General features: G+C 43.2%; 2 protein-coding genes across 11 annotated transcripts in view; one reads left to right on the plus strand and one right to left on the minus strand.

The window, feature by feature from the left end:
- The window catches only part of LYRM4 (LYR motif containing 4), a 94142-nt gene extending 82068 nt beyond the window's left edge, over positions 1-12074 (minus strand). For all 5 annotated transcript variants that reach the window (XR_012833933.1, XR_012833935.1, XR_012833934.1 and 2 more), the window contains exon 1: positions 11944-12074. Coding sequence is in view for 2 of the 5 variants with exons in the window: in XM_075744983.1 (XP_075601098.1) it covers positions 11944-12029 (86 nt within the window). In the remaining 3 variants the exon portion in view is untranslated. The remainder of the gene's footprint in view (positions 1-11943) is intronic.
- Positions 11983-14747, plus strand: part of FARS2 (phenylalanyl-tRNA synthetase 2, mitochondrial) — a 250529-nt gene continuing 247764 nt past the window's right edge. For 2 of the 6 annotated variants that reach the window (XM_075744971.1, XM_075744972.1), the window contains exon 1: positions 11983-12221. In XM_075744971.1, coding sequence (XP_075601086.1) covers positions 11983-12221 — 239 coding nt within the window. The remainder of the gene's footprint in view (positions 12222-14747) is intronic. The other 4 variants (XM_075744973.1, XM_075744977.1, XM_075744974.1 and 1 more) reach the window with 3 other exon arrangements.

Below are 14747 nucleotides of genomic sequence, written 5' to 3' on the forward strand. Positions count from 1 at the left end.
TTTCCTTAAAGCCAGTCTGAAAACCTCTCTTCCTTCAGTTTACATCTGCTGTCTCTTGTTCTCCTACCAGGCACCTCTGGATACTTTGAGGTACCGGCTGCTATTAGACTCCCTCAATGTTGTTTCTTCTCCAGGCTGAACCAGCCCAGCTCCCTCAGCCTTTTCTCACAGGGCAAGTGCTTCAGTCCCCAGCCACCTTGGTGGTTTCTGCTGAGCTTGCTTCAGGTTTTCCGGGTCTTTCCTGGATGGTGGGGTGGGTGCAAGACTGCAGTACTCCAGATGTGGTCTAACAAGCACTCAGAAGGGGATAATCACTCTCCTCAATCTGCTGGCTAAGCAACTGTTGATGCATCTCAGGATACTCTTGGCCTTCCTTGCTGCCAGGGCACACAGCCGGCTGTCCGCTGGCACCCCCAGCCCCTTCTCAGCAGAGCTGCTTGCTGGCCAGTCAGTCCCCAGCCTGTTCTGTGACTGGGGCATCTTGTTCCCCACTTCTTACCAAATTTCATGAGGTTGCTGTTGGCCTTTCCCTTCAGGCTTCTGAGGTCCCTCTGGATGGCAGCTCTGCCCTTGAGCATGCTGGCTCCCCAATTTGGTGTCATCTGCAAACTTAATGAGCAAGCACTGTTATTTCCTCTGGGTCATTTATATAGATGTGAAACAGAATGAGTTCAGGATCAACCCCTAAAGACTCATTAACTATCATGCTCGAAGCCCCAGCCTCCAGCCAGTCTTAAAGGCACATGGTTGTCCACTGTGTTGGTTTTGCGTGGCAAGGTTTTGGTAGCAGGGGGGCTACAGGGGTGGCTTCTGTGAGAAGCTGCTAGAAGCTTCCCCTGTGTCTGATAGAGCCAATGCCAGCTGGCTCCAAGATGGACCCACCGCTGGCCAAGGCCAAGCCAATCAGTGCCTCTGTGATAACATATTTAAGAAAGACAAAAACAGTTAGAGAGCACTTTTGCAGCCAGAGAGAGGAGTGAGAAGATGTAAGAACATCTGCAGACACCAAGGTCAGTGAAGAAGGAGGGGGAGGAGGTGCTCCAGGCGCCAGAGCAAGATTCCCCTGCAGCCCGTGGTGAAGACCACGGTGAAGCAGGCTGTCCCCCTGCAGCCCATGGAGGGAGGATGAGGGGGTGTAGCGATTCCACCTGCAGCCCGTGGAGGACCCCACGCCGGAGCAGGTGGAGGCACCTGAAGGAGGCTGTGACCCCGTGGGAAGCCCATGCTGGAGCAAGCTCCTGGCAGGACCTGTGGATCCGTGGAGAGAGGAGCCCACGCCAGAGCAGGTTTGCTGGCAGGACTTGTGACCCCGTGGGGGACCCACGCTGGAGCAGTTTGCTCCTGAAGGTCTGCACCCCGTGGAGGAGACTCACGTTGGAGAAGGCCGTGAAGGACTGTCTCCCATGAGAAGGACCCCACGCTGGAGCGGGGGAACAATGAGTCCTCCCCCTGAGGATGAAGAAGCAGCAGAAACACCGCGTGATGAACTGACCGTAACCCCCACTCCCCGTCCCCCTGTGCCGCTGGGGGGGGGCGGAGGTTGAAGCCGGGAGTGAAGTTGAGCCCGGGAAGATGGGAGGGGTGGGGGGAGGTGTTTTTAAGATTTGGTTTTATTTCTCATTCCTCTACTCTGTTTTGCTTAGTAATAAATAAGATGAATTCCCTCTCTAAGTTCGGTCTGTTTTGCTCGTGATGATAATTAGAGAATGATCTCTCCCTGTCCTTATCTTGACCCGTAAGTTTTCTTTCATTGTACCTTGTCTCCCCTGTCTAATGAAAGAGGGGAGTGATAGAGCGGCTCTGGTGGGCACCTGGCCCTCAGCCAGGGTTAACCCACCACATCCACCCATCCGTATCACCCTAACTTGGATACAAGAATGTTGTGGGAGTCAATGTTGAAAGCTGCCCTAAACTAAAGGAAATGCCATTCACTGCTCTCCCCTTGTTCACAAATCCAGGCAATCCTCTTGGTCAGGCATGATTTACCATCAGCTCTGTCGTGGTTTTGCCCCAGCTCGCACCCAAGCACCACACAGCTACTCGCTCACTCCCACCCGGCAGGATGGGGGAGAGAACTGGAAGAGTGAAAGTGAGAAAACCTGTGGGTTGAAATAAAACCAGTTTAATAGGACAAACAAAAAGGAAGATAATAATAATATATACAAACCAAGTGATGAACAGCACAATTTCTCATCACCTGAAGTCGATGCTGCGCAAGACCCCCAGCTGTCCAACCTCTCAGCCCACCCCCGCCTAGTTTTAAATGGTACATGATGTTGTATGGTATGGAATATCTCTTTGGTCAGTTTGGGTCAGCTGTCCTGGCTGCGTCCCCTCCCAGCTTCTTGCGTGCCCCTCGCCTTCGCATTGGCAGGGCAATATGAGAAGCTACTTGGCAACAACTAAAAACATCAGTGTGTTATCAACATTATTCTCATCCTAAATCCAAAACACAGCACTACACCAGCTGCCAGGAAGAAAATTAACTCTATCCCTGGTGAAACCAGGAAAACTTCCTGAATGCCTTCTTCATAGTCCCAGAATACTGTCAGTGCTATTCCTAGTTAACTATTATTATTTTTGCAGTTCTTTGAAACATACATTTTTTGTTGTTACACTTCTAAAAATAAACAAACTTATTGACTTATTTCTAAGTGTAAAAAAAAAATCTCTGCAGAAGGGAATGCTTTTCAGGAGGTCAGGGTTAAAACAAAAAAAGGAAAGATGTCCAAATGGAAGTATTCTTTTAATCTTAATTGGAGTTACAACTGCAATGTTATATTGCAGAAGTTAAAAAAAGAGGGTTACCAGTGAAGGACTCAATGGAACAAGTTGTTCAGTTAACGAGGCACTGGGCAAGGATATGCTGCAGGAACTAGAAACAGAATTTGCCACAGTTAAGAAGTGTCCTGATGGCCTGAAATGACAAATAGCTCTCTGCTGAGCTTTCGCTGCCAAGACCCTGCCAAGGGCTCGCCAGGACGCTTGGGCAGCTCAGCAGTCCTATTACCAGGTGGGGAATGCCTTGAAACCACCAGTTCAAATCCTGACAAGGCTGCTTTCTCTCTTCTGCCTTTTGAGGCAGATATATACCGTTCCAATTTGCTGTGCTGCTATTTCTGAACAGTTCTTAAAAAAGGCCCGGCCTGCTGTGAATTGTCATTACAAATTCCATTATACTTTTCTGGAAAGATTAGAGTTCTAGTCCAATGCTGTGGCCCAAATTTCTCTCTTCAGCATGGCTAGGGATTACTTTCCATTCTAAGAAGAGACATAGTTTAGCTTGTGGCTTGGGTAGCCTGAAGAGGACTAACTGTTTTGCACCTCAGTGACTGTAACTGTTGATACAGAAACCCACTGGGTGCTACGCAGCCTTGCTGGATGCAAGTATTTCCCGCTTCTCACTGGAAAATGATTTGTCTTTGATGAAGCAATAGTACTTAGGGGTTGGTTTTTTTAATTAAGCAACAAGGCATAAAGCCTTGGGATATTATAACTTCTTGGACTGCAGTGTGCTTGGTCTGGATGATGATGAGATTTTTGTAAGGACATTTCTGAAGCACGGCATTATTTCTGAAACTAAAGATTTAAATTTAGTAAATAGTCCATATTTTTCTTTTAATATGGAAATATTAAAAATGCCAATTCGTTAGAAAAGGGATTGAGTATCAGAAATATGTTGACAGCATACAGTTTTAAAATAATAACGGAGACATTTTGACCTACAAAAGACTTTAAGAAACAGTTCTCTGAAGGTTATCCGAGATGAAGTTTTGTTGGTCATTTTGACAGGCTAGTAATTTTGAGTGTACAGAACAGATTCAAAAGTTTTACTTCACAAAAGCAATCCTTGGATTCTAGTAATAAAACAATTAATTTTGCCTCTTGATTTCTGCTCAAGTAAACCTACACTTTTTGAGAAAGAATAATTTAAGCATCATAGGTCCAAAATGAATCTAGTAAAAGAAATTATATTGAAATTAGATAGGACCCAGTCCTCTCATGACAAACACAACAATAAACCATAAATATAATTTACTAAACAATCCATATGAAGTAACAGACCACCTGTCCTGTCTGCTTATAGACAACACACTAGAAGTTACAGGATTTGGAATATTGGAGTTATTCTCCAAACTTTATCCTCACATCCATTTCTATCAGCTTTACAGCTTATCTAAAAATCTGTTTCTTATAACTGAGTCAGTAATGACAAACATCCCCCACTGGACCTCCTATCACCATATGCCTCAATGACCTTCCCTCATTTATAGCAAAGCACTGCATGTTTAGTTTAGCAAATTTGCAACATCAATTTTGACAACAATGATGGATATTTGAAATTACAATGTAATACTTAGCAGCATAGAAAATTCTAATATATGCAAAGCTTATTAGTCAAATCTAGAGCCTAAAAAAAATCAATTTCAAATGCATAACACAATCACTGTCCTACTTTGTGCCTACAAAAGAGTACTGAATATTATTTTTTAGACATTTGGGATTGCAAACATAGTGCCTTTGGACAATACATAAAATGTTTCAGGAAGCTCAGATACAGACTACTGTGATCATGTTACCAGAGATTCAGAAAAAAATAAATGCAGGTTGTTTTCTACACTATGAATGCTACATAAGGCACAGCCAGTCAAGTGAACTAGATCTTTCCTTCTGCATTTTTTTCTATTTAATTAGTTATATGATATGGAAGTCTTCACAAACTTTACAGATGATAACACTAGCACAAAAGAAATGGGGGCTGAAAACCTCAGTCTCAGCCACGAGTGGAACCGTATCCCCAAAACACAATGGATACAAACTCTGGGTGTCACTTCATCCCCACAGGAAACCAGATGCAGCTTTCTACACAATAAAGCTTTCTACATGGGTGAACAGAGGCAAGGTTTGAAGGGAAAAGACTATTCTGCTTGGTTCACTCTGACTGGTTCACTCACAGACCACCTCAGAGGGGCAGATTTGAGGTTTTGAGGCAGGCATAGCTGATCTTCATCCACATAAATTACGTAGCATTTCTATGCACCAAGCATAACATGCCAGAACTACCCACCACAGCTTTCCGCACTGTATGGCTCTTCACTCCTTGTACCTCCCAGGTGCTATCAGCACAAACAAGCGTTGAAAAAAGCCAAACCCTTTGCAGGCTAGTTATGGAACGACATGCCCACAGCTCTTGAGCTTTGGAGCATAATGATGACCAGTTAAGACATATCTGAGACCTCCAGTAAAATTAATTCATTTTCTCAGGACCTAAATATCCTATGTATCTTTCTGGAATCCAGAAGTAACATATGAATCAAAGTAATACTAAATCCTAAGTGAAGTAATACAACACTCTTGAAAGCAACTTCACATAAAAAAAAGTTTAGACCCATTTCCCTATCATTTTTCCTACAGTTACTCTAAAAACCAATATAAGATCCATGATCTATCTGCCAATTATGAAGCTAAGAACCTCTACCAGCCAAAATGTTTCTTTTGGGCTATGTATGGCCTCCACCTCTAAAACTGTGGTGCATGCATTCTTACTCTCCAAACTGTAGATCCCAGCATGCAATACAATACTTTGATCTGACCATACAATATATAATTTAATATCAGACAGAAAAATAAGATTAAATTTAAAACTTAAGCTATGCTAGTCTAGTGAACAGAAGTCATTCAATAAACCTGCTGACAGATCCAGTCAACTTCTTAACATTCTTAGAGGCTTATACTATGAAGGGGGGTGGGGTGGGGAGGAATCACCTTATTCTATTTCTATAATATCTCTCTCATATATATATTTTCTATTGACCAAGAGTAAGGTCAGACCACTACATTTATATATCACAAAACATTCTGCACTTGAAGCAAAATGTGTTACAAAAAAACCCCAGATAGTACTTAATAGCTAATTAAAAGTCACAAGAAAATATTCACTCACATGAGTGATGGTAGCACTTTTTGTCCTTTATCTGCAAGTAAGAAAAAACCCCATACAGCAAACACCAACTCCTTTCCCTCCCATAAGCACATGGCTGTAAAGAGAAGTTGTTCTCAGATAACAATTACCATAAATGTGGAATTAACATCGGTTTAAAATTCAATAATTCAGGCAAGTACTGGGTAAGGTTACCCCATGAGATATTAGGAGAGGAAAAGAGGTATGAAGAGTGGTCTATTTATCATAACAGTGTTTTCAGTATAACATTTTACAACCAGGGCAGATTACCTTCCCTTTGACACACAACATGACCTTCCATTCCCCAGAGTAACAGAAAAGGTTTCCAATCTCAGAAGAAATTACCCACAAAAGCTGCAGAAGCACCAGGGCCCTAGCTAATGGCAGCAATAACTTGCACTGATAGAGAATTTCTCCTTCAAGGATTCCAACAAATTGCTGGGAAATAAAACCCCACAATCAAGCCTCAAAATCCATACAGGTTAGTAAGTACTGCCACTAGTTCACAGAATGAGGAGCTCTGTTTAAGTATATAAGTACAGTACACTTATTTGCCCAACACTGCATCAGTGTACATGGTAGAACTATGTTCATCCTATGTTCTCACTGCTGTTGGAGGTGATTCCGAAGGTGTCGCCACCAGTTTGATAAATATTAATCTTCACATTCAAAATCAGCAAATAATGGGCAGCAATTTTTGTTATAATTACAAACTAAAAAATAAATTAACAAACTTAGTAAAAAATGTGCTCAACAGTTCTGGAAGTCAGGAAACCTATTTAGAGGTCTACACAAAATAAATTTCTCATTATTGTTTTGTAAACAAAACACTTGAACATTTATAGTCATATTGTAAATTAGTCAGGTCAAGGAAAAAGCATTATGAGACATCTAATTTACTTTGGACAGTGATAAAACTACTTATATCAACAAATAAATGTTCCTCCCTTCAAAACTACTTTACATATGAAGACTATTAATTTGAAAATCTATTTGCTAATTTATTGGACTAGAAAAATGCTGTGATATTTTAGATGAGTCAAAGATGTTTTCTGGAATCAGTAGCAGGCTAGTTTCAAGGCAACACAACTCACTTCTATTTGACATCCAGAACATTATTCAAGCTATAAACTTCTAGCACATACTGCAGCTTGTACTGTGTCTTAAGCACTTCATTTGAGCTGTACTGACTTGAAAAAGACTTTCCTGAGAAAGAAGAAATCTGAGGGTATTTAAATAAATAAAAACATTGATTTTGAGGGGAGGCACATTTTGATGAATGGATGACTTACTGTTTCACAAAGAATCCCATTAGTGATTCAATCCAAAACTTGACAAAATGTGATGGCTTGTACCTAGGCCCTTCAACTCTCAGTTCCTCTGTTCTTACCTGTGATTAACAATGTAAATAAATTATGAACCACCCCCCACCCCCACTACATTTAACTCTTTTCACTGCTATTCTAACACAGTTTGCAGAAAAGCATTTAACATTCCCTGAACACGTAGATAGCCACCATTGATGGTTACAAGATAAACTGATTTTCTCCAACACGAAGGCTCTGAAGAAACCTGCGTCCACATTTCTCCTGCTTATGCAAACAATTAGCAGATGTTTACATCTGCCCGTGACTGCAACTGAGCACTGTGCTAATCTGTTATGTTTGCTGGAGAAACAACTAACACCAGTAAATAAATACTACTAAGCAAAAATACCATGTATCCTGCAAGAAAATACTAGTTAGCAGAAACCACATGCTGTGCAAGAGAAAGATGGAGACAACTGTAAAGACTGACCTTGCAGGATACAATAAATTATTCTCATAGGCACTTAAAGTCACAGAACTAAGTTTGATTATATAAGCTTCAATACCATAATGGATTAGTGATTATTGCAAATATATTAGAACTGATTATAGTTTCAGGGAAAGATTTTTTCTTCTTTATTTTTTTAAACACTTACTTTCTCTGGCAGCTAAAATAAAACAATCTCACTTTTACACAAGCTAATGGTTTAGAAACAGGTCTTTAATAGTTCCAGACCAGGATATGCCAGACAAGCAGACTCAGAAGGACCTCTCAAGACCTGGCAATGAAGTTTGTGGAGAATCTGACTGCTGTCACATTCAGAATCTCACAAGACATTTTGAATCTCATGCTGATTTAATGTAAAATGTTCATGAAGCTGTATTTATTTAAATACTAGTTACTTGCAAAGTATATTTAAAAATACAGTTAATTCTGTCAACTAATAAATCAGCATTTTCTGAATTTAAACATCTTTTGCTCTAAATGTCATCGAGTTAAAAAACGTACTGCAATTCAATGGAGATTAATTTCTGATAAGACTGACATACCTATCATACTCCCTCTAGCTTCCATGATGGCTTCAAAGCTTGCTTTAGACAGGGATTTTTGGAGAAGGATTACTGGAATGGAACAGAAGTGAATTCCTGACCTCTTGATACTCATACACACATACACGTTTTATTTACTTTGTGCATAGGCTTCTTTTCTTTACAAGATTTAAATGTGATTTAGCCAATTGCTACTAATTTCAAAAGTTAGAAAAATATATCTAAGCAGCAGTTTCTCCCAAGGCTTTGTGTCCTGGTTTCAGCTGGGATAGAGTTAATTTTCTCCCTAGTAGCTGGTATAGTGCTGTGTTTTGGATTTAGGATGAGAATACTGTTGATAATACACTGATGTTTTAGATGTTGCTAAACAACATTTACACTAAGCTAAGGACTCTTCAGCTTCTCACACTGCCCTGCCAGTGACCAGATTCTATGTACCAGGGACTAAAAGCAAAGTCCGATTTTTCAATTAAAGTGACCAAATAAGGTATGTTGGAAGGAAGAGAAACAAACTCGTTTTTGAAAAAGCATATTTTTAAAAATTTTTATTTGGTGCAAGTCATGTTGTCAAAAGAGGTGTTATCAGAATCTTAAAAGCTTGATGCCTCCTTGAAGAATAGATCATTATGCAAATACAGGTCAATACAACCTATACTTGTGCAAAAATCCAGCTGCTCTCATGAACACTCTGAACTGGCGCTCATGTGTATCCGACACCACAGCCTGCTCCTTCCCCAGTTCGAGGAACTGTTGAGTCAGATGCCATGCAGAAGCAGACAGCCTGAATTGCAATAGCAGTAACAACTTACCTTGGACATCCTCTTTCCTACTGTGACCGCAGTAGGAAAAAGTACCTTCTGAACAGCTCCCATCCTTTGCATGGGCTTATTTGGAATGGCCAGAAGCAGCCTTTGCTGAAATCCAAGAGTATAAACCCCTCAAGCCCATGAACAGAAAGCCCTTGCAGCCTGCTGAGTCGACCTACTTGATCAGCGCTTAGCAGCCCTCTTTCCCAAAGGAATGGACTATAGGCTAGACTGACGTGCAAAGCAACGTGAGAAAAGTTAGTCTACTAAACGGACAACAAGAAATTTCACCTAAGGACAATGATTTCACCTCATATAACCACTTGTACAAGTTTCTACACCAGGTACGCTGCAAGAGGCCCCACAAAGGTCCTATATACTGAATCAAGTTGCAACATGTAAGAAAGCTTCCAGATCCTATATGTAAGAACAGAATCAAGGAACAACTGCAATATAGTGATTGTGCATTCATGCTCCACCAAAAGTCCCTCTCATTCCAAGTGACAAAGGATTAAGGGGCTAGATGCAGTGTCTGTGCCCAGCTGCCAATGAGGAAGAAAAAAGGTTGCATTCATTCTCAAACAACTAATAACTCTCAAACAACTCTGACACTACAGAATCCATACAATGAACTTCTGAGAAAAACATAAACACCTGGAAGATAAAAACAAAGACAACAAATATTGAATTTTCCATCACCATTTATATGTACACATGTAAGAAAAAAAGCACAGCAAGCAAATAAGGAGAGAATAACCAGTTAATCATACTCTAGAGGCACACTTACAAATATGCACTGTTTGCAATAATAAAATATTCTGAAATTCTCTAACTGAAATCATAAATCAATAAGATTAATCTTTAATACTGTCCACTTTACTACAGGTTGGTTCTTCACAATGTCATTAGGTTTACTCCAGGGTATTACCATATCACATTACAGCAGCCCTGAGGACACAGCAGGACCGCTTATCTTGGCATGGAAGAAGCTAGTGGGGTGTCCATTTTAGCTATGGGTGAGGTATAAACACCAAGGCAGAACTGTTGCTGTTGTCCCAGCAGATCTCTACATAGCTGCTGATCACTTCTTGCTAGAAACTGCTGTTGCTTTTAGTACTCACAAATATGTATATATTACAAGGTTCTGAGATCCTTCTTTTACGGAAAGGGAAAATTTGCACTGTGATATGGAGTCATAAAATCACTGATATCCAAGGTAAACACATATCTTATGATTTCTCTTCTTTAAAATTAGCTAATATAAAACACTAAAAGAAACAGAATGAAAAGTTTTACATCATGTTAAACAGAAAAGTCATTGGTGCACCTATTGTTATGCAATAGTTAGCCTTGCCCTTGAGCTGCATGCAGAAATTTCCATACAGCCAAGACACCTCGGGTACTTATTTCTTTTTTGAGGGAACTGGGGAGGGGGGCTGGGCAGCGGGACATTTATAGAGAAGAGATTACAAAAATTTCTTAAGTCCCCTGTGCTCCATCAGCAAGGGGCTGGGCAGAGGGGGGTCCACCACACGTGGTCTGTGAGGCTGGTGCCACCAATTACTGGTGCAACCACCGTGAGATGGTGCTGGCCTGCTTCCTCCAGCTGCTGTGGACTCAGTTTCCTCACTGATCAACTCCCAGCACAAACCCACTGCTGAAAACACACCATGGCCCAGTCAGGAACTACGTTCAACTGTTCAACAACTACACATCTCATGGGCCTCAAGCCATCCCCCATTACATACAATCCTCTCTCTGTAAGCCAGAACAACAGCAAGCTGGGATACTCAGAACAGCAAAGAACAGTGGGAAGCCCTGATAGGAAGGGAATTAAAGAGGAGGGGAACACACTGCTGCGTAGAATTAGCAATGAAGGCTTATTAGTTCCACCTCAGTTCCAGCCCCCAGACTTTCTTCCCTGGGCACTCACTCACACCTGAGGTCTGGGGAATACTGTGTGCAGAGCTTGCCATGGATATGCAAGTTCAAAGGCTACCGTTTCCAGTTCTTGCCAGGCTGCAGACAATTCACAGCAAAGGTAGCTCATGTGTCTCTGCCCGTGGTCCAATTGAGCGGTGAAGCGAATACACTACCAGAATAAACTGCCAATTTTGTCAGTGCTGGCAGGGAGGAACCCCTGTGAATGCAGCAGATATCTAAAGGAGACTAGGCCTATGCCTGTAGCACACAGGCAGGCATACCCTTTGCCAAAAAACAGTGCACGTCTTTCGACCAGCTGCACAGCATTGCATCCTGTGTGGCAGGATGAGTGAACCCTGCTCCCTCACTGCACGCAGCCCCCTGAGCTCGGGCACAGCACACGGTGCCAGGGACAGGCCGGGAAGCCAGCCTCCTCCAGCACAACCAGGGCTGCAACCTGGCCCCAGCTCTCCCCTGCCAGGAGAAGGGCAGCATCCAGACCAGACATGAGCTTTTTCCAAACTGGGGCAATCTCTGTCCTGTCCTTTCCTCCTACAACAGGGAGGGCCCGTAACCTGGTGCTTTTGAGGGGCAACCCGGGGTCAAGCACAGGGACCGAGGGCTGACCCTTCCCCTGCGCCCTGAGTCGGGGCGAGCTCTCACTACTGCCCCGAGGGCACGGCTCGGCCTGGGCGGCCGCCCGCTCCTCCGCGGGTTCCCCGGCGGTCACACAGCTCCCCTGCGCCCGCCAAAACCGAGCCACTCACGCCGTCCCTGCCCAGCCCCAAACACCACCAGCATTTCCCACTTACCCCCGCTCCCCCCACGCTTTCACAGGGAGAAGCGGGGCTGAGCTGCTGCCCACCCTGGAGCCCGTCCCCGCCCGGGAGCGCACCTGTAGTTGTAGCCGCTGAAGCGCTGGCTCTCCCGCAGCATGGCCCGGTACAGCCGCAGCACCTGGGCCCGGCTGGACGCTGCCATGTTGCCGACACCAGGCGGGTCCTCCCGCGGCGAGGCCCTTTTCCCCGCCCGCAGCGCCCGGAGCCGCGCCGGCCGCCGGAGCCGCCTCCTGCCACCCGCACCGGCCTCTCTGCGCGCCTCCGCGGCGGGCAGGCAGGGGCGGGGGCAGCTGCGGCGGCGGCAGGAACAGGAGCGGGAGCTCACGGCCTGGCGGTGAGTGGCGGAACCGAGGTGCAGCGGCCGTGGCTCGGCCTGAACCCAGCGCAAGGCCTGAGGCGGGGCGGAGGCGAGGCCGCGGCCTGAGCGCCGCGGGGGTGAAAGCTCTTCCCTGGCTGAGGCAGCCCTGAGGGGCGGCGGGCGGCGTTTCCGCACGGAGGGCTCGGGGCCGGTCTCAGGCCCGCGCGGTCTCGCCGGCTCGGCCCTGTCCGGCGCCGCAGGCGCGACAGCTGTGCTAGGCTTCCCTCTCTTCGGCTCTGCTGAGGAATTGCTGCTCAAGCCGCGGCCTGTCCTAAAACTCCATCATCGCTTTCCCGTAGGGCTCGGTCACTGTGGCTGCGAACGGCCCAAGTACTGGCAGGGCAGGGTAGAGAGAAAGCCTAAGCAAAAAAAAATAGCCAGTACTCAAATAAACTGGTCAGTGATAGTGTCATTGCACACACCTGTGCTTGCTTTGTTGGGGTGTTGCACGGAGAGGTGGGTGCTGGCAAGGTGGGCTTGGTTATAGGGCCTGGAAACAAGCAGCAGGTGATGTGTGTTTGGTGATTGCATCAATGGCTATATAAGTTTGCAGTGACTGGTCATCTGTGCTAGTGGGTTGGGGTGTGGTATGTTATGTTGGTGTGTGAGTTGATTCTCTCAGTATCTTGTTTTAAGTTGAATTCTGTTATTTAAGCTAGCTTGACCTGCTTTGTTATAGTTCGGGTGCTGCTAAGTTAAGTAGTGAGGGGTTTCTGAAGGAGCTTAGTAAGGGTTTCCTGCCTTTGTGCTTCTATTTTTAATAGGAAGTCTCTATTTGCTTACTATTTTTCTTAACTGTTTTTCTGCCCTGAGAAATAATTGTGTATATTCTATCAGTACCTCTCTGTAAGGGTTCCCTATTTGTGTAGGTTTTCAGGAAGTAATTAACTATGTTGAGCTTTAGGTGGGTTTAACATACAGGCCTGCATATGTTAAAACTGGCCTTGAAGAGGGCAGTGATTAGTGTGCATGGTCCCTATGTATCCTACAGTCCACAGAACAACAGGTTACTTAAACCATTTAAAAAGCAAGTTCTACCTATTTATTTGTTAAACCTTGGTCTTTATTCTTTTTTGGTGTGAGACTGGGGCTCTTTTTCTACTTAAGCACTTCTTCTATTGCTTATATCAGAGGCCCTCTGATCCTTTTGTTGCTGGAAACAGCATATACCTAGCATTCTCTTCTGCTGAAAGATTTTCTACTCAGAATAAACTTGATTTTGTAACTTACAGGTATGATGCCTCAGCTGTATTTAATGCTCATTTTTAAATATTATCAATAATATGATTTATTTATAATGATTACAGGGTTCCTACTTTTTCCATGGTATACTTTGTATATATTAGATGTTTATGTATTTTCTATGTATCTCTGGCAAAAATACTTCAATTACTGCTACTAATTGAACATGTGTTTCACTATATGTGCATTTTGAGTGTTATTATTTGTGTCAGTTGTATGTCTGATGCAGTTTGCAGTTTACAGTTTATTGTATAGATCTAAAATAATCTTATGCTTCTGGGTCTAAGTAGTACAGATACACATGTATTTATCTCAAATTCATCTTTACAAATATGCTGTGTTTTAGCAATATTCTTAGGCTTCTAGAAACAGAGATTTTTCCAAGTATAGCAAGTTTCTTGGATATTCCCTTTATCAAAACTAGAAATGTTAGAGGAAATGTTGCATCTTAGTAGAAAAATGTAAGCAACTGAGACATAGTGATAAACATTGTGCTTTTGAAGTCTTTGCTTGTAAGTTACAGAGCAACAGTGTTTTGGGCTAGCTTTTGGCATTCAGGAAACCCAAACAGAAAAACACAAAGCAAGCATGCTCTTTAGTTGCCTGTGGGACCAAGTTCTCCTTGTAGCCCAAACAATATTGTTGACACAGATTGTCATGCCAGTGGAGTATATCTGAGGTGCTGGTGCTCCCCCATCTTTGCAGCTGTTGGTGGCTGGGGCACTTAATATGTGTTAAAGCAGAACTCTTGCTTTTTGTCTGCAGATTTATCATCTTCCCTGAAAGCAGCAGTGGCACCCTGCGCTTTATTTTCGTTGTGGGCTTCAGACAGCTTAAAAGATATGGGTCTATCGCATACAGAACAAAATCTAGCACAGAGAGTTCAGCAAATCATTCTGTAGTTGAGTGTGGCAGTTATTTTTATCTAATTTTACATCAGCCCTCTGTTATTGTGAGAAGTAAGTTTTGATGGTATAGTCTTAAGCTCTAAAAGATGAGTGAGTAATTGGGAAGAAAGTAAACAACATTAAGTAAATTTTGTTCACAAGAACACTATTGATTTAATGTTTGTAATTATAAATGATTTTGAAATAGCTGCAGGTGCTAATCCTGTTCCTGAATATCTCTAGCAGTTTTTGTGATTTTTTTTTTTAAATTTGTTTTAGATAACCAGGTTTTTCTCTTAAAGAAGCATGGAAACCCTGTATGTTTAGACTAATAAACATGTGTAATGTACTATCAAATGCAAAGTAAACATAC

Source organism: Balearica regulorum, chromosome 2, assembly GCF_011004875.1.
Source record: "Balearica regulorum gibbericeps isolate bBalReg1 chromosome 2, bBalReg1.pri, whole genome shotgun sequence".
Taxonomy (NCBI): Eukaryota; Metazoa; Chordata; class Aves; order Gruiformes; family Gruidae; genus Balearica; species Balearica regulorum.